This window comes from Microcaecilia unicolor, chromosome 3 (genome assembly GCF_901765095.1).
Source record: "Microcaecilia unicolor chromosome 3, aMicUni1.1, whole genome shotgun sequence".
Taxonomy (NCBI): domain Eukaryota; kingdom Metazoa; phylum Chordata; class Amphibia; order Gymnophiona; family Siphonopidae; genus Microcaecilia; species Microcaecilia unicolor.
The window spans coordinates 437,267,235-437,285,852 of NC_044033.1; the positions used below are offsets into that span (position 1 = coordinate 437,267,235).

General features: G+C 42.9%; 1 protein-coding gene across 1 annotated transcript in view; it reads left to right on the forward strand.

Moving 5' to 3' along the window:
• KIDINS220 (kinase D interacting substrate 220) overlaps window positions 1–18,618 on the forward strand; it is a 386,704-nt gene that overhangs the window by 60,490 nt on the left and 307,596 nt on the right. Inside the window, exon 4 of the mRNA XM_030198900.1 lies at window positions 6,065–6,163. Coding sequence (XP_030054760.1) covers window positions 6,065–6,163 — 99 coding nt within the window. The remainder of the gene's footprint in view (window positions 1–6,064; window positions 6,164–18,618) is intronic.

Sequence of the window (18,618 nt, forward strand, 5' to 3'; positions counted from 1 at the left end):
CAGCCGTCGGTGGTAGTTCAGCCTTGAGCTCATGCCATTTCTGGCGCTATGGAAATAATTCCAGAATTTATTGCTTGGTGGGAACTCGATGGTAATTGGGCATTGTCGCATGCTCTCTGGTTACCACCGAGTTACCGCGGGATCCCTTACTGCCACCTCAATGGGTGGCAGTAAGTGCTCTCCCCCTATGGCCACGCGGTAAAAATAATTTTACCATATGGTTATATCTTTTTTAGGTGCTTTATACCCGTTGTGGCAAACGGCCCCTGACGCTACCATAAGGCCCTTTTTACTGCAGCATAGTAAAAGAACTCCTGTATGGTTATTAAAGATGCATAGAAAAGTTTCTTGGCAGCGGAAATGGAAACATTTTTTATAATGTGTCTTAACTATATTTTTGTGTATTTAATGGATGTTTACAACAACTTCAAAAGTTGGGTGAAGAATTTGGCTGTGATAAATAAGCATTCCTACTTATTTCTCAAATGTTACCTTAACTAGGCACCAGTCTGCTGTGTGTGTGTACCTAGATTCAAATGGTGCCTGATTCTGGCTGGCAGGGTGTGACTGCATACTATGCAAGACGCTGTTACTGTCAGTGCTGTAGCAGTACAGTATAGAGCTGCGGAACTAGGAAGCCAGCACACCCTGGTAGGAGAGAGAACACAAGATTTAGTTAGGATGGATTAGGAGGGGGAATTGGGACAGGAGGAGTAATGTTGCTTGGTTCTGGAAGAATAAACAAATGAGAGCTCACAGGAAGTTTTCTACTCAGATTTCAAGAACATCTTGCATGTTTACATGCCATATGTATTAAATTTTTAAAGACATTTAAAAATTGATTAATGAAACAAAATAGAAAGTTTTTGAAAATAGGAAGGACAAAAACATTTTTAAACATCTAAAGTTTCATAGCTTTTTCAGTAGCTGCACTACTTCAGCTTGGACTCGCATTCAGTTTGAAAACTGCAGAATCTGGGTCTGGCGGACTTCCACTGTCCCTGTTCTTTATATATCACCTACCTGCCCAGATTTTAGACGTTCCTCCCCAGAACCCTATTTGCAAATCATTTGCTTTTTTCCCTGGGGCATCTAATCTCTGAATGTGTCCTTGCCTCGGAAACCGTTACCATTCTGGCAATTGGTGGAGAGAAGGGATCTGTTTTCTTGCTGTTCTCATTCTTGTCCCTCACTCCTATCACATTTGATCTAGACCAGTGGTTTTCAGCCTAGTCCTCAGGGATCACCTGGCCAGTCGAGTTTTCAGGATATCCACAATGAAAATGCATGAGATGTATTAGCATATACTGCCTCCGTTGCATGCAGTTATTTTTCATGCATATTCATTGTAGGTATCCTGAAAACCCGACTGGCCTGGTGGTTCCTGAGGTCTGGGTTGAAAACCATTGGTCTAGATCATGTACATAATAAATTAACTGATCATTTCTGCATTTCTGGTCATGAATTGCTGCAGAAGTACTTTAACTTGGCAGGAAGGGCTGCTGTAGTGGAACATAAAATGCTATAATGTAGGGATGAGCACCCAGAAATCCTTTTTTTTGTTTTTATGTTCACTTTTTTTTTCAGATGGAAACAAATGTCATTAAGAACATGTAATATGCACACACAGAACACACTTTTCTTAAAGTATGCTCGCTATTTGCTCATAGTACATTTCCTGATATTCTGAACATGGTGCGAAAATTGCCCATGTGCCCTCTTAATATCGAATGACATTTGTTTGAAACAACTGCCAATCCCTACTAATTGCAACTTTTGAAGTTATTTGTCTCGTGTAGGCTCCCTGAGCAGTTATGTCCACAGGTCTTGACTGCTGCCAGAATTAATACAACACAAAATAGAAGAACTTAAAGCAAGAGTGTCTGATATTTCCAATTGGGTACACAGCTCTCAATGATTGTCAAGGGAAAGTCTCATAAGGTCACTGGAGCCTTAGTTCATACCACCAATGAAGGTAGACCCCTATTCCGTGACAGTTATAATCATTGACTCACCCCCAACCTACCTATGTTTTTGACTTTTTTTTATATTTTTATTAATTTTTTAGTTTTTATGAAGTTTTTAGTTTATATCTCTGTTTCCATATATTGGATCACTTGTTAGACAGTATACATAATGTCACGGCTGCGCTTAATATTTCATCACAACAGGGGTATTTTGTCCAACACTTATCTGTGTGTCCAGATACTGGTGCAGCTCCTCAGGGAGCAGCAACCTGGAAGATTTTTTAGGGGGTCGCGCTTCTCGCAACACAAGGGGCCGAGGACAATCCAGGGCGTGGCCTCGCACGCACTCCCAATTTTGAATGACACCAATGTTATTAACTTGTAGAGCACGACCCTAACCCCTGCGCAAACATCCTTATTGTCAAAAGGGCTGTCATATGTGCCGACAAAGGCATTTAATCCATTTCAATTCCAGATCAACTTGGAGAAATTCATCCGGACCTTGCAATTATGGATCTTCTTTGGAGGCTCAGAGTTAGTGGAGACACGTTCCCGAGTACACAAAAAGTCCCAATGGATACCACTGATTCATCTTGACCCTGTGGTAAGCGTGTTCAAACAGCTTGTATTGCGGGATATTCATAAATTTTACAATACCGAACATCGGAGGACCCATGACAACCTAAGCAAGCCAGAACGCCAAGCTTTTACAAGACCTGAAAAAAGATTCAAACATCGTAATAAAAAGTGCCGACAAGGGAGGGGCTGTGGTCATTCTAGACAAGACACAATATGGAGCCGAAGTTGAATCACAACTAGCTAACACCTCTGCATACCAAGAGATGCACAATGATTTTACTCAGGAGGTCTCAAGTTTAATCAAAGAGGTCACCCAAGAGGGCCTTGAGCAAGGGTTCCTCATAGGGAAGGAATTCCAATTCTTGAACAACAAAACACCAATGATTCCTGTAATATACATATTACCGAAGGTGCACAAAGATCCAGTGAATCCTCCGGGGAGACCTATCATGGTTTCAAGGGGTTCCCTACTTGAACCACTGTCAATGTACGTGGACATATTTCTAAAGGATTTTGTGCCCAGAAGTGACTTACATAAAGGACACAACACACTTTTTAAATGTATTACAGGAAGTCCATTTACCTGAGACCCCGATATTGATGGTGACATTAGACATCAAATCATTATACACCATGATTCCCCAAGATGAGCTACTGAATGTCATTCGGTGTGTATTAGATGAACGTCCCAGACCTCATGAGGTTCCCACAGTGTTTTTACTGAGACTTACGGAAGTCGCATTATGCAAGAATTTTTTTCAATTTCAAGACCAATTATTCTTGCAAACTTCTGGAGTTGCCATGGGTGCCACATTTGCCCCGACACTAGCGAATTTATTCATGACTGCATTTGAGGACGAATGGCTAGCGGAGTCCCCGTTTGGATCAAAAATTTTCTTGTGGCGACGCTATATTGATGACGTCTTTATGCTGTGGAATGGGAATTCTACAGAGCTGAAAGCGTTTCACAGTTGGTTGAACAGCTGTCATTCCAGGATACAGTTCACACTGTCTTTCTGACCCCTCCATTCATTTTTTAGATGTGGAGGTGCATCTAACACAGGACATGTTTACCACAAAAGTGTTCATGAAACCAACAAACAGGAACACTATACTTCAATATAGCAGCTGTCATCCCAGAGCGCTATGAGATAGTCTTCCCTTTTCACAACTCTTACAGTTTAAACGGATCTGTTTGTCAGATACTGACTTTAAATGCCAAGCTTCTGATTTTAGTAAGAAGCTAATACAATGCAAATACCCACAGAAGACCTTGAGGAATGCATACCTCCGTGCGAAATACAACAGGGATTTGCTTTTACAAACTAAACAGCAGGATGTAACAGCTGACCCAGTCGTGACTTTTGTTATGAGGTTTGCCCCAGGTGGAGAGAGGGCAGCTCATATCATTAGGCAGCATTGGGACATGATGAGATCCCACCCATTGTTCGTGCAACATCGGATAAGAACTGCATTTTCACATGCAAGGAATTTAAAGGAGATATTAAGTCCTGCGGAACTACCTTGTGGGGATGTACAGTCTACGGTTCTTATCACAGGCCACGCCAAATGCAACAAGACCAACTGTAAAACATGTGCTTCAACTATTGAAGCTGAAAGTTTCAAGCACAATGACAGGACATACCGGCTTAGACATCATACCACATCATACCACATGTCGGACTCCATACATTGTATATTACATCATTTGTCCGTGTAATAGAGTGTATATCTGGAGGTCAAGCAGATCCCTGATCCCAGATCTCAGCGCAGAATGTAGGAGCACCGCTGGTTCAGTACTGCATACGAAACAACCATTCAGCAGACTCCCTTAGATGCATGGTAATTGACCATGTCACCCCAATGTATAGGGGCGGGGATCGGAATAGAAAACTACTCCAGCAAGAAACTTTCTGGATTTACCATTTAGACACCCTGGAACCAAGGGGGTTGACTACATATATCCATTGGGGTGATTTATGTGACTGGAAACCGGATATGTTCGGTACCGGGGATGTTTATATGATGCTGCCGCCACTAGGCTCTAAGAGCTGAATGCTGACGAGGAGGTTGAAAGTCTGCAAGCCATGTGACATGATGATTTATGCTAGAGTACAGTTATAGACGGATTTGCTGACGGTGTTATACTTAACTTTCACAGGTCCGGAGTGTGCTTATCCCTTGAGAAAGCCTTACAGAGCGAAACAGGCACCTGTCAAGGGGCAGCACCAGTATCTGGACACACAGATAAGTGTTGGACAAAATACCCCTGTTGTGATGAAATGTTAAGCGCAGTCGCGACATTATGTATACCATCTAACAAGTGATCCAATATATGGGAACAGAGATATAAAGTAAAAAAATTCATAAAAATATAAAAAAAAGAAAAAATCAAAAACATAGGTAGGTTGGGGGTGAGTCAGTGATTATAATTGTCATGGAATGGGGTCTACCTTCATTGGTGGTATGAACTAACGCTCCGGTGACCTTATGAGATTTTCCCTTGACAATCATTGAGAACTGTGTATCAGGTATACCCAATTGGAAGTATCAGACACTCTCGCTTTAAGTTCTACTATTTTGTGTTTTGCATATTTAAAAGTATTAGTAGATTACCGCCGCTGTAGTCCAACAGAATTAATACAACAGCATTTGCAATAAGGAAATTCCCCATTTATAGAATTATTCTTCCCTTGCGATATCAAATGTGTTAACAGTGGGGCAAAGGACAGATGATATGTGCATTGCATATGCACTGAGTAGAAACAGGGGCACACAACCCAACCATATTGACTCTGAGCACAAAATGAACCCTGTTAAAACTTCTTTAAAACAGTGGTAGAAAGGACTGCAGGAAATTACTGCTGAGGGCTGGGGAAAAAAAAAGGTTTTATTACCTCTTTTCCAGTGGATTGGGAGAGGGAGTTGAAGATTTCACTTGCCGTGATTCCTGCAAAGCTAATTTTTCATTCTAAATAATTCAAGTAACTTTCTGTGTTGTTATTTATTTATTTTATTGCATTTGTATCCCACATTTTCCCACCTATTTGTGGGCTCAGTGTGGCTTAGCTGACACTGCCAAGATGTATGATTTTTTTTAAAATAGTTGTAACAGTTATTCTTAGGAATTAAAAAAAAAATCTGTGTTTGTTAAATCATCCTTTTTCTTCTGCTGTGCAGAATGTTAATTTAAAAAAATGTCAGAGCAAGTACTGGCAGAGAACATTATTGCATCATATGATTTGACCAGATACCCATATCATATAATTTTGCAGTGGGTGTAGTGGGTGTACATGATCATTAGTAAAATCACTCTGAGGCACAGTAAACAGATTAATCTGTCTCTTGCAATATTTACAAGGAGTTGTGCCTTTGTAGCTTTCAGCAAACTACTCTGTTTCAATGACAACTTGGTACGATCACTTGGTATGTAAATTATAAGTATTTTCTCTTTTGCTGTAAATTATTTTTTATTTGAGACTATGTCTTAATGTGCTAAATGTTTTTTCTTCCTGTAGGATAACTGGACTGCTCTTATTTCAGCTGCTAAAGAAGGGCATGTAGATATTGTAAAGGAACTACTTAACAACAATGCTAACTTGGAGCACAGGGATATGGTATGTCTATTATTCTTTAATTTGGAGGGGGTTGTTAAATTTAGAGTTACTGTTTAATAGTTCAGAAGTTGTGGAATGAAAATAATTTTCTTCTATTTTGATGGCAAATGTTTTTCTTAGAAAGGTGTGGCAGTAGTTCATAAATGTAATTTTTTTAAAGGTTTTTTTTTTAGCTTTAGTTTTGTCTTCCATATTGTGAAGTGTTAGATCAAACAATGCATTAATTAGAACATTCAGGAACACATGACATTAAATAAATAATTTCAGTTTACCGTGGATAAAAGAGAATGTGGAAAGTACACCTGTAATCAAAATATTGAAAGTGAACTTAGTCCTTGCCTTCTGTGCACAGTACTAACTAGGGCTTCTTTTACAAAGCTGCTCTAGCGATTCCTGCTCTGCAAATGAGAGGAAGCTCATAGGAATTGAATAGGCTTCCTATCATTTGCCACACAGAAATCGCTAGCGTGGCTTAAGAAGCTCTTAGCTTTCAATGGCTCAACTTTTCTCCTCAAATCCAATAAATAAATAAATATGGCTGATTTTCTTATTTTCCCTGAGTTTTGAACAAATCATAATTATTCTAAAGTGTGATGTGAAATCAACTCTTCCTTTTTTTTTTCCCTCACCACAGACTGCCAGGGCTGGTTTAACTATTAAGCAGATTAGATAGTCACTTAGGGTGGTAGCTCCTGTTGGATGGCAAATAACAATGCAGTCAGAGCAAAACAGTTGGTCATAACAGCTATTCAAACTCAAGGGTGCGTACTTTTATCTGTAGGGAGGGTATAAACATAGTAATATAGTAAATGATGACAGATTTAGTCTGCCAGAATGATGGCCAGGATTGAACCTGCAAGATCTGTGGAAGTTAACCTCCTCCCCCCTCCCTGTTTCTAGGGTTGTGACTGATGTTCGGTGCAATGTACCCCCTCTGTGCCGTCTCTCTTTTTTTTTTTTTTTTAATTTCTTTATGGTATGAAAGTTTTATTTAAGTTTTGTCATAAGTGAAAATGTTCCTTGGGGAATCCTCTCAAAATATGGCATATGGGGGCACCTAATCCCTTTGAGGAATTGTTGAATTGAGTCATATCCTCAGACAGTGTAAGATGATATTCTGCCTATATGATATATTAGAGAACCCAGAGCCTTGGACAATCCTCAGATAGATGAGAGGAGTACAAGCACTGTGCCGGATCACCACAACACCCAAGAGCTAAAGCACAGATGCCCCCATGTCTCAGCCAGCCACTCACAGCCTCCTACCCTTTCACTAAAGGGAGGCGTGCAGGGGCAGCAAAGGAGGGAGCAGTGCCAAATCGGTGTGACGAGAAGGGGAAAACGGATGATTGGAGGAGAGCACAGGAGCAAGAGCGGAGAGGCGCGCAGATGTCTGAGCGCCCAGAACCATCACTGTTTGGGAGAAGAAGAGACAATAGAGCCAGCCCAGCTTGTCCCTCACCTACAGCCCCACAAAAATCCTAACAGGATCCTGTTGAGACCAACAGGACAGCCCAGGACATTCGTAACCGATATTATATTCCTGCTCGTAACACTGCACTCCAGAGCAAGAGGTAATACAAAAACTTCTCACCTCTTACATCGTACACCCTCTTCAAGTGAAAAGGTTTTTCATCCTGCGCAGAGTTATATGTAAACTGATCACCCTGCTCCAAGGTTTAAGAGAACTTGTTTATGTCCATCTGAATGTTAAGACTGCACCGAGAAATATTAGCCCAAATATATTCCACATTGTTTGGCAATTTTATTACAAACCAGAATTCCACACCGAAGCAGGAAAGTAAGCTGGACTTCTAGGTAACGGTATGAAACAGACCCTTCATTATATACCGAGAAGTATTGGTCCAAATACAAACCACATTGTTTAGCAATTTTACTAGAAACTAGAATTCCACATCGAAGTAGGAAAGTAAGTAGGACTTCTAGGTAACGGTATGTAACAGACACTTTCTGTTCTAGACATATGCAACTCTGTACCAAAATCTCTCAAGAAACTTCTCAAGAACTTTGTACCAAAAATTGTCAAGAGATATGTAAGTTTGTACCAAAAAGGTTTTGTTCCAGAAACATGTAACTCTGTACCATAACTGCTCAAGAAATATATAACTTTGTACCAAAATTCTTCTAAATTCTTATGTACCAAAATCCTCCTAAACTCTTAACTATCCTCAACAGAAATGTTTGTTAAATTAAAAGTAAATTAACCCCGGCTTCCATTCCCACCCACTTCCTTCCGCCCAACAACCTAGGACAAATTAACGATAGCCCTGACCCTAACTGATGTTACTACCCCTACAACAAATCCCTCAGCTCAAGAATATCAACAAAACTCATCGCCGAAAATGTCTGACACCAGAACTAATAAATACATGTACCTCAAATTCATCCTACTCACACTACTACTCACTTCCTCCACCTCCAGCACTCCTTACCACCACACAATCAACACATACAACATCCCAATCATATCCCATACATATGTCAATTGCATTTCAACACACACCCACATCACCGACCTCACAATACCATACAATGCCATCTGCAGACCAACCCCACAGAAACGAGAAGGCAAAAAGAAAAAAAAAATCACACAAATCTGGCACACATAACCTCATTAAAATTTGCTGCAGCAACATGTCAACCCCAGCTACCCACCAATACCAATCGCATATATAAATGCCAGATCAGTAGTAATCAAAAAAGAAACTATCGGAGACTGGATTGAGGAGGAAAACCTAGGAGCCCTTTTAATCACAGAAACCTGGATTCGACTCGAAAACAACCCCATCTTAAACGACATATGCCCCCAAGGGTACAAAATCATACACACTACGAGAGAAAGAAAATAAAGGAGGCAGAATAACAGTGATCTTCAAATCCTTCCTCAAAACAGAACTTATCTCCAAATTCAGCTCTCCCCAACTCGAAATACTATCATGCACAATACAAAACAACACCTTAAAGACCAACTATACTGCATCCTGTTCTATAGACCACCAGGAAAATGGTCAGAAACCCATCAGTAATTCGGACTTCATCTCCAACTCATTCATATCCCCTCCAACATAACTGTTTCTCGGAGACTTAAACCGATACCTAGATAACACAAATGATGTAAACACTAAAGAATGTTCCTTCAGCTTCCTTCAACAATGGAACTTCCAATATCCAACCTCTCAACCAACCCACAACATAGTCTACGCTCTCGACCTTATAGCACACAGATTCAGAGAAACACACTACCTAACGCAAAACGACATAAAATGATAAGAAACACTGTGGTCTGACTATTTCAAACTACTCGCGCCCCTGTACTGGCGCTTCCCCTAAACTAAACCACCCAAATAACTTACAAATCCCGATGCAGAATCAACAAAGATACCTTCTGGACCAACATTTACTCCAATTCTTGGTCTCCCTCCTACAACACCACACAATTCTTATCATGCTGGGAGGACAGATGCCAGACTGTCTTCAACAATATAGCATCCCTGAAAACAAAGAGAACTGCCAGAAACAAGGTGAATCCATGGTACAACAATGATCTAATGGAACACAGAAGAGAATGCAGAAAATTAGAAAGACTATTTCAGAAACACAAAACAGACGACAAAACGAAATGGAAATCTGAAATCAGGCACTACAAAACGAAACTGAGGAAAATCAAATTTCACTACTGCAAACAACTAATTGGAGCCGACTAGAAAAATACAAAAAAACTCTACAACATAATCAACACACTTATTTCTACAGACCAACAGACAAGCGGATCAGAAAACTCACAGGGAGCAGAAGAACTAGCCAACTATTTTGAAAATAAAATAATATCGACGAGAGCCTCCTTGCAAAAAGATGTCCCAGATCTTGATTTGTTTTTGGATGAACTCACCAGAAGTGACGAACCATTCAAAGTCGACAGAACATGATCATCATTCTCTCCCCCAACCATGGCTCTAGTCCAGCAACTGCTTCTAAAAACTACCAAATCCCACTGCTCACTAGACACATGCCCCAGCTACTTGCTAAAAGAACCTCCCGCCCACTTCCTAGAAAGCAGTACAGCCAACCTAGCTAACCTTTTAACCATCGGCATCTGCCCTAAGGAAAAGAGGAGCATTATCCTGGTGCCTAGCCCCAAAAATCCCAAATCAAGCAAAAGCAGTGTCAAAAATGAGAAACCAGTGGCCTCCATACCCCTCATTGCCAATATATTAGAAAGTATAGTCAAATGACTCACCGAATATGTGAACAACTTCTCAATACTACATGACTCTCAATCAGGCTTCAGATCTTGCCACAGCACAGAAACTACACTTACCACACTGATCGTCTACTTCAGAAGAGAAATCAGCCAGGGCAGAAATATACAACTACTGTAGTTCAACATGGTTGATCACTACATCTTAATCAGAATTCTCAACAAAATCAGCATAAGTGGGGCTGTACTGAAATGGTTTGAGAGATTTATGACCATGAAATCTTACCAAGTCAAAATGAAAAATGAACTATCCTCTACCTGAATAGCACAGTCAGGAGTCTCACAGGGCTCCTCCATCTCTCCGATCCTATTCAACATCATGATGACCCATTAGTCAAAAAAACTCAACAACCAAGGTCTAAATCCATTCGTCTACACTGACGATGTGACCATTTATTTTATTTATTTATTTATTGCATTTGTATCCCACATTTTCCCACCTTTTTGCGGGTTCAGTGTGGCTTACAATACGTTATGAAGATGGAAATACAGTTTGTTACAACTCAGTTATGGATTACATTGTGGGGAGTTATGCGAGACCATCTTTATCCCATTTGAAAATGACATCAAAGACATCACAGAGGAAATCAAAAGAGGCTTAAACACACTAGAAAACTAGGCCACTGCATTCAAGCTCAAACTCAAGAGAGACAAGACCCAATTCCTGATAGTAACATCACCCTATAAACAAACTACCATACCCAATATAACAATAGATGGGATCACATACCCTCTCTCGGACAGCCTAAAACTCTTGGGAGTGATCATCAATCAAAAACTAACGTTTAGAGAATGACACTGGGACGGGGACCTGCAGTAACTGCGGGGATGGGGATGGGGGCAGATCCCACGGGGATGGTGTGGGGACGGGAACAGATCCCACGGGGATGGGGACAGAGCCTGTGAGGACTGGGACAAACTTTGTCCCATGTCACTTTCTTCTTTGAAGCCTGTTAATAATCTGGACTGTTATGTTTGATGCAGATCACAGTATTTTTATTTTTTGGAAAAACAAGCAAACATGCTGGCCACAGCTAGCAAAATTTGCATGGGGTATCCTGTATATCCTGCTACCAGCACATCTTTTAAGAAGACATCTATCGCAGGAGGGACTGTGGAAGACAGGAGATCTAGACTTGTGAGATTGTTGATGACTTCTTATTCATCCATAGATTAAAAAATCATAACAGTGCTTCATAGAGCATATTTCTCCCCTCTACAGCATACAGAACGGGTTGTATTTTGTACCCCTGGACAATTTAAAAGGGTGGATTAGGATTCCTTAGGATAGTAGAAGTCAGCTATTGTTAGGGTTGGAAGGGTAGAGGGTGGTGGTGGTTTACCATTGCAGTGCTGGAGATTGAAGGTCAATAAGTGAGTTTTTTCTTACAGGTCCTAGCCATGTCCAAAACTTGTTCTGGTAGATACACATTCCAAAAATAGAAAATAAAATTCATTTTGTTAACCTTTTTTTGTCTGCTCATTTTATTTTTCTTACTGTGTAGGTCCTAGTCTTTGGTTTCTGCTTTTCTCTTTCTTCCCATAACTGTCTTCCAAAGTCTCCTTCTCCATTTGACACTTCTTTTCTCTCCATGTCCACCATGCATCTTCTGTCTGCATCCCTATCTATCTGACCCAGCATCACCCCTGTCTTTCTGCCATGTTGAGCATCCACCATCTCTGTGTCCCTATTCTTGCCCTGTCCAACATAACTCTCCTGTGTCCCTATTCCCCTCACGTACCAGCATCTCTTTCTTTCCTTCCCTCCTCTCCCTCTCCAGGCCAGCATCTCTTCCCTCCCTCTGCCCCCCCCCCCCCCCAGGGTCCATCAAGTGTTCCTCTCTCTTCCCTTGCTCCTGTTCTGTCTCCTCTTTGCAGGACCAGCACCTCTCCCTCTTCCTTCTTTCCCTGCAGGTCCTGGCATCTCTCTTCTTTCTTGTCCTTCGCCCCTCCAAACCCCAGCATCTCTTTCCCTCGCCGCACCCCTCTTCTCTTCTGCACCCTCTTCATTGGATCACTCTTCCCTGTCCAGCACCTCCCTCCTTGCCTGTACCCGATGCAGCACCTCTCTCCCTTCTTGCTCCCCCTCTCCCTGTCCAGCACCTCCCTCCTTGCCTGTACCCGATGCAGCACCTCTCTCCCTTCTTGCTCCCCCTCTCCATGATCCAGCACCTCTCTCCCTCCTTGCTCCCCCTCCACAATGCAGCACCTCTCTCCCAACTTGCTCCCCCTCCACGATGCAGCACCTTTCTCCCTCCTTGCCCCCCTCCACGATGCAGCACCTTCCTCCTTGCCCCCCTCTCCACGATGCAGCACCTCTCTCCCTCCTTGCTCCTTCTCCACGATGCAGCACCTTCCTCCTTGCCCCCTCTCCACGATGCAGCACCTTTCTCCCTCCTTGCCCCCCTCTCCACGATGCAGCACCTTTCTCCCTCCTTGCCCCTTCTCCACGATGCAGCATCTGTGTTCTTGTTTGCACCCCCCCCCATTCAGCACCTCTCCTCTTAAGTTCTTCATGCCCCGATTAATCTGTGCAGTGCTGGCACCCTCATCAGTAGCAGGCTAGTTCAGCCAGTTTCGAGGCCTTCCTTCAGCAGGGGCAGGATGAAGCTGAAGGAAGGCACCTGGGATTGGCTGAAGCAGTGTGCTCTTGCTGAGGGTGTCGGCACTGCAAGAAGAACTTAAGAAAAGAGGAGAGGAAGGTACCAGATTACGGGGGGAGAGCGCCAGTGTGTGAGATTGGGCCCCTTAAGCGTGTGAGCTGGAGGAGGGGCCTGATTGCATGTGTCACACCTCGAATGTTTTCGACTTGGCATGTCTGCATACAACTAAGCACATTTTGAATTGGGAGAGAGACTTTCTTGCAAAGCTCAGGACTGGTCCACTGTCTACCAGAATGCTTTTCAACTTTGTATCTCAACAAATTTAGTGGAAAATGGGGTGAAATCTTTATATAGGTGATATGTGTCTCTGTCCCAAATTGCTTGTTTTTGCCCTCTTGTGGAAATCTCTGTTGGAGAGGATATGGGTGAGAAGGCACCTATATACACATCTAGTGGAAATGTACTGCTATCTGTCATTTCTGAGAGAATTGTGCAAGGATTTGTTTCACCATGTTAGATTTCCATATGGCAGCCAGCCCTACACTTTATTTTTTTGCATCTGTCTCAAGCTTCTGTGCCCTCAAATATTGTTAAAGTGATTCTGCCATGTGTTGCGGTGGTCTGCTGCAAAGTGGCAATGCGATGGTGCTCAAGGAAGATCCCTATTCTTTCTCACTTGAGGAATGCCCTGTGAGATATTTTATTTATTTATTTATGACATTTATATCCCACATTATCCAGAGAGTATACTCTGGTTCAGGGTGGCTTACATGACAAACATTATTGAGAAATACATAATAGAAAGTTAACAGACATTAATATAGTAACATAGTAAATGACGGCAGATAAAGACCTGAACGGTCCATCCAGTCTGCCCAACAAGATAAACTCATTTTACATGGTATGTAATACTTTATATGTGTATCCGAATTTGAATTGTCCCTGCCTTTCTCAGGGCACTGACCGTAGAAGTCCACCCTGCACCGGTTTTATTCTCAAAATACTGGCTTCATCACCCAATGTCCGCAAAGATTCCATAGATCCATTCCTTCTAAACAGGATTCCTTTGTGTTTATCCCATCCATGTTTGAATTCTATTACTGTTTTCATCTCCACCACCTCCCGCGGGAGGGCATTTCACGTATCCACCCCCCTCTCCGTGAAAAAATATACATCATGTGAACTGCTATAGTAGCTAAATATGATTTTATAATACAGGAAGAGAAATGAAGTATTTTTAGTATATTCAAATTCAATGTGGCTTACATAACAAACATTATTGAGAAGTACATTTTCAATATGTACAAGCAAAAAAAGCCTGTTTCCCCAAAAATGAAACAGGCCCTAGGAAGGCTATCATCTAAGCAATTTCTCGTCTCTCCCCTCCCATCCCATCCATGTCCAGCGATTCTCCTCTCCCCTCCATGTCCAGTGACTCGCCCCCACCACCACCTGCCCCCCTTTTAAGCACCCGAGTCCAGTTCAGCCCCAGCCCTCACCTGCCTGCCCTCTTCTCCCACAACAGCCCTCCTTTCTTTCCTGCCGCCCTTCCTTTAAAACTTTTATTTTACCTGAAGTCGCAGCAGCATCAGTGAAAACGGCAGGCTCGGCTTGCCTCCAGCCTTCCCTCTCAGTGTTCCGCCCTCCTCTGATGTAATTTCCTCTTTCCGCGAGAGCGGGACACTGAGAGGGAAGGGAAGGCTGGAGGCGAGCTGATTATGTAGTACCTCATTGGCATACGGTTACAACCCAGCCAGCCATCCAGGGACGCAGATCAAATTATTATATAGGAGATTATTTGAGCAATCTAACTGTCCAGAAGCAAGGCAGAGGTTATTGAAATTTGATAAACTACTTGCACACTTGGTCGTGGTATCAGAGAAGGATTTTCAGGATTTTTTTTTGAGGGGGAGGGGGTTCTTTGTTGTTTAGCTTTGAATTTCATGTGCACTTGTGTACTTTCAGTTGTTGAGCGTTTTATCCTGCTCATTGTTTTACTTTTGTTTTTATCTGATTGTGTTTTATGGTTGGTGACTTTGTTTTTCTATCCATATTGGTCCCAGTCTCTGATTCTGCTGCTCTCTATCTGTTTGTCCTAATTAGATTGTAAGCTCTGTCGAGCAGGGACTGTCTCTTCATGTTGATGTGTACAGCACTGCATACGTCTACTAGCGCTATAGAAATGATAAGTAGTGGTAGTAGTCTGGGATATTCCCATTTTCTGTTTTACTAGAGTTGAAGGGGGGGGGGGGGGATTTTCTAAGGGGCGCACTAAATGCCAAGAAGCCATGGACAACTTAGCACTTAGCGTGTGCTAATTCTGTTAGTGCACGCTAAGCTTTAGTAAAAGGGCCCCTAAGTTTTCTAAGATTTTCTAAGCAGTTTATATTGTTATAGAGCATTTATATTTGATTGTATTATGGTTACAATACAAATAAAGTTTTTAAAAAAAGAAAAAGGAAATGCTCCTTACTTTTAATGCATCTTCTTGCAATAAAGGGAACCTCTGAGTTTATCCCATGTCTTTTTGAATTCTGTCACAATCCCACCCTCTCATGGAAGAGCATTCCAGGCATCTACCACCTCCTTGAAAAAGTGTTTCCTGGTGTTGCTTTTAGGTTTCCCTCCCTACAACTTTATTTAATGTTCTATAGTTTCTCCATTTTCTTGGTGCAGGATTTTTTGTCCCTTATCTTCCAGGAATTTAATGTCTGTATTGTATCTCCTCTGTTCCTCCTCTCCTCCAGGGTATAGTTTTTCAAGTCTCTTCTGGCGCAGACCCCGTACCATTTTGGTTGCTTTTCTCTGAACAGCTTTGAGTCTTTTTACATCCTTGGCAAGATACAGCCCCCAAAACTGAACAATGTCTTATACAGGGGCATTGTAACTTTTTTTTTCCTGCTGGTTAAGCCTCCTCTCAGTGCAGCTAAGCATCCTTCTGATCTTTGTCGCCGCTTTGTTGCATTGTTTGCCACCTTGAGATCCTCAGACACCTCTGAGGTTGCTTTCCTAGTCTGTACATGTCATCCTCTCACTTTCTATTGTATACAGGTCTTTTGAATTTTGGAACCCTCAAATGCATCACCTGACTTTTCTTCACATTAAAGCTTAACTATCAAGCTTTAGTCTAACCTTCTAATTTTTATAGATCACTTCTCATGCATTCTACTCCTGAGGTGTTCACTCTGTTGCCAATCATATGTTATCTGTAAAAAGGCATACTTTTCCTTCTGACACTTTGGCAGTATTGCACACAAATATATTGAACAGAATTGGCTCCAGAATGGATCCCTGAGGCACTCCGCTACTGACCTTTCCATTATGTAGCTTTCCACTATTCCAGAATCTATGAGATAGTTGTGTCCATCAACCAGCAGGTGGAGATAGAAAATATTGAGGAGCTGGACTGGATGCCATGGGAGTATGTCTCAGATCAGTTTTCAGTTCTCTATCTGCAGCAGGTGGATGGACACACTTTTCAGCTTCTGGTTCTGAGTGCTTTGCTCCTGGTCCAGTTGATCAGCTAGTCCCCAGTTGAGCTTTGTGGGTGGCTTCAGTCTGCAGAGCCATATCTGGAAATCTTCAGATCCCAATCTGTGGTGCCCTGTGAATTTACTTCTTCTCTCCACTCACCTGTCTCCTTTTTCCTGTTGAGCTCTCCTTTGCCAGCACAACATCCTATGGCTGGAGAACGTGGGACACAGTACTGAGCCTTTCTCATATGTGGTAAGGCCTGTGCAGACTGTGAGCTTGTGGGAAGCAGCAGGCATTGGTAAATCCAACTAAAGTTAGACTCAACTGCTTGGTGGGCTGCAAGTTCTACTTGGTGCAGGAGAGGTATCCTGACTCACCGCTTGGGACATGTGCTGTGTTTGTGACAGTTGGGTTGAATGATGACTCCTGCGGAGGCAGTTAAGCAGTGTTCCTGCCGGCGTTTGGGTATTGCAGTGCATGCAAGCTGGGAATCTTGCGGGCACAGAGGAAATGGCCGGTGGCAGCAGCACATCTTTTGACTGTGGAGCAGCATCCCAATATGCCAGGGTCTTTGGGCTCTCTGGCAAGGCTGGTGCGCATTTGATGCAGGAGAGTGCGGGAATGGGCACATTTTGGCAGGGCCGACTGGCAGTGAGGAGCAGCCTCTGTCTGTCCACATGGAGCACAGCCACTGTTTTAGAGCCTCAGGGCCTGGAGTTTATATTGTTCTTACACCAGGCCTATTTACTGAAGCAGGGACAGTCAGAGTTGCTGCAGGGTGCTTCAGTTTCTTGCTCCACTGCCCCTCCAGCTCTTAAGAGAGCTTGTTTAGAGCTCTAGAAGTGGGTAGATGAGGATATCTCTGCTTCTGATGTGGCCTCGGTCTATTCAGAAGAGCCATCATTGAAGGAACCGCTAGAGGAGGGAGAGCTCCCTTCTGAGGAAGGGGATGATTCACAAGTACTGAGGTTGTTTCATGAAGAGGAACTCGGTACTCTTATTTGAGGCACTGACAGTTATTTCCATTGAGGAGCCATCTGCTTCGGACTCGAAAGTTCTATCTTCGTTGATCACGAGGAGCTTAGAGGTTCTTCTAAGGCCTTTGTGATTCATCCAGACATTCAGGACCTGATTACAGCAGAATGGGTTGACCAGCCACAGGGGTGAGAGTGAGAAGAGCCATGTCTCTACCTGTTAGTTCTGGAGGAGAAAGATAAATTGCAGCTTCCAGGGGTGGACTCTCTGGTTACGGTGGTGACTGAGAAGACCACCTTGCTGTTGGAAAGAGGCATTGCCCTAAAAGACCTACAGGATAGGAAGGTAGAAGGCTCGCTGAAACAAGTCTTTGAAGTGGCCTCTTTGGGCCTTCATGCAACTGTGTTCAGCTCGTTTGTGGCAAGAGCGTGCATGAAGTGTCACCAGCAGTCGGCAACACAAGATGGGCGCCATAACGACCAGCTGGAAGCAGGATTGGCCCACTTGGTGTTTGCTATTTATGACATGCTACAGGTTATGGCCCGCAGCATGTCTTTGGCTGTCATGGCACATTGGCCACTCTGGTTGTGGCATTGGGCAGCTGATGCAGTATCAAAGTCACTTCTAATTAAACTGCCCTTTTGGGGCAAGTGGCTATTTGGAGAAGATCTCAGTAACTTGGTGAAAGAACTGGGGGAAACTAAGCCACAGCAGTTGCAGGACGATAAGCTGAAAGCCTCTGGTTGTCTGACTTCAGGGGGCTCTTCATCTCAATTTTGAGACAGCAGACGGTACCGGGCCGGTCAGAAGTCCCACTTTCAGGTATGCCAGTCTTCCTCTCAGTCAGAGCACCCGGTGCCTCCAGAGCTTTGCAAGGATGAGAGGCTGGTCCAGTCTTCTCTTCCTCCAGTGGGAGGACGTCTTCAGGAATTTCGGGTGGAGTGGGCCAAAATCACATCAGACTAGTAGGTTCTGGATATTCTTACAGAAGGTTTCAAGTGGAGTTCTTCTGACAGATTGTTGTTCTCTTCTTGCAGTCTCCTTGTCGAAAGGGAATCCAGTTGATGGAGGTTCAGGCCACCGTAGATTCCTTGTTGGTGCTCCAGACCTTTGTTCCAGTTCCC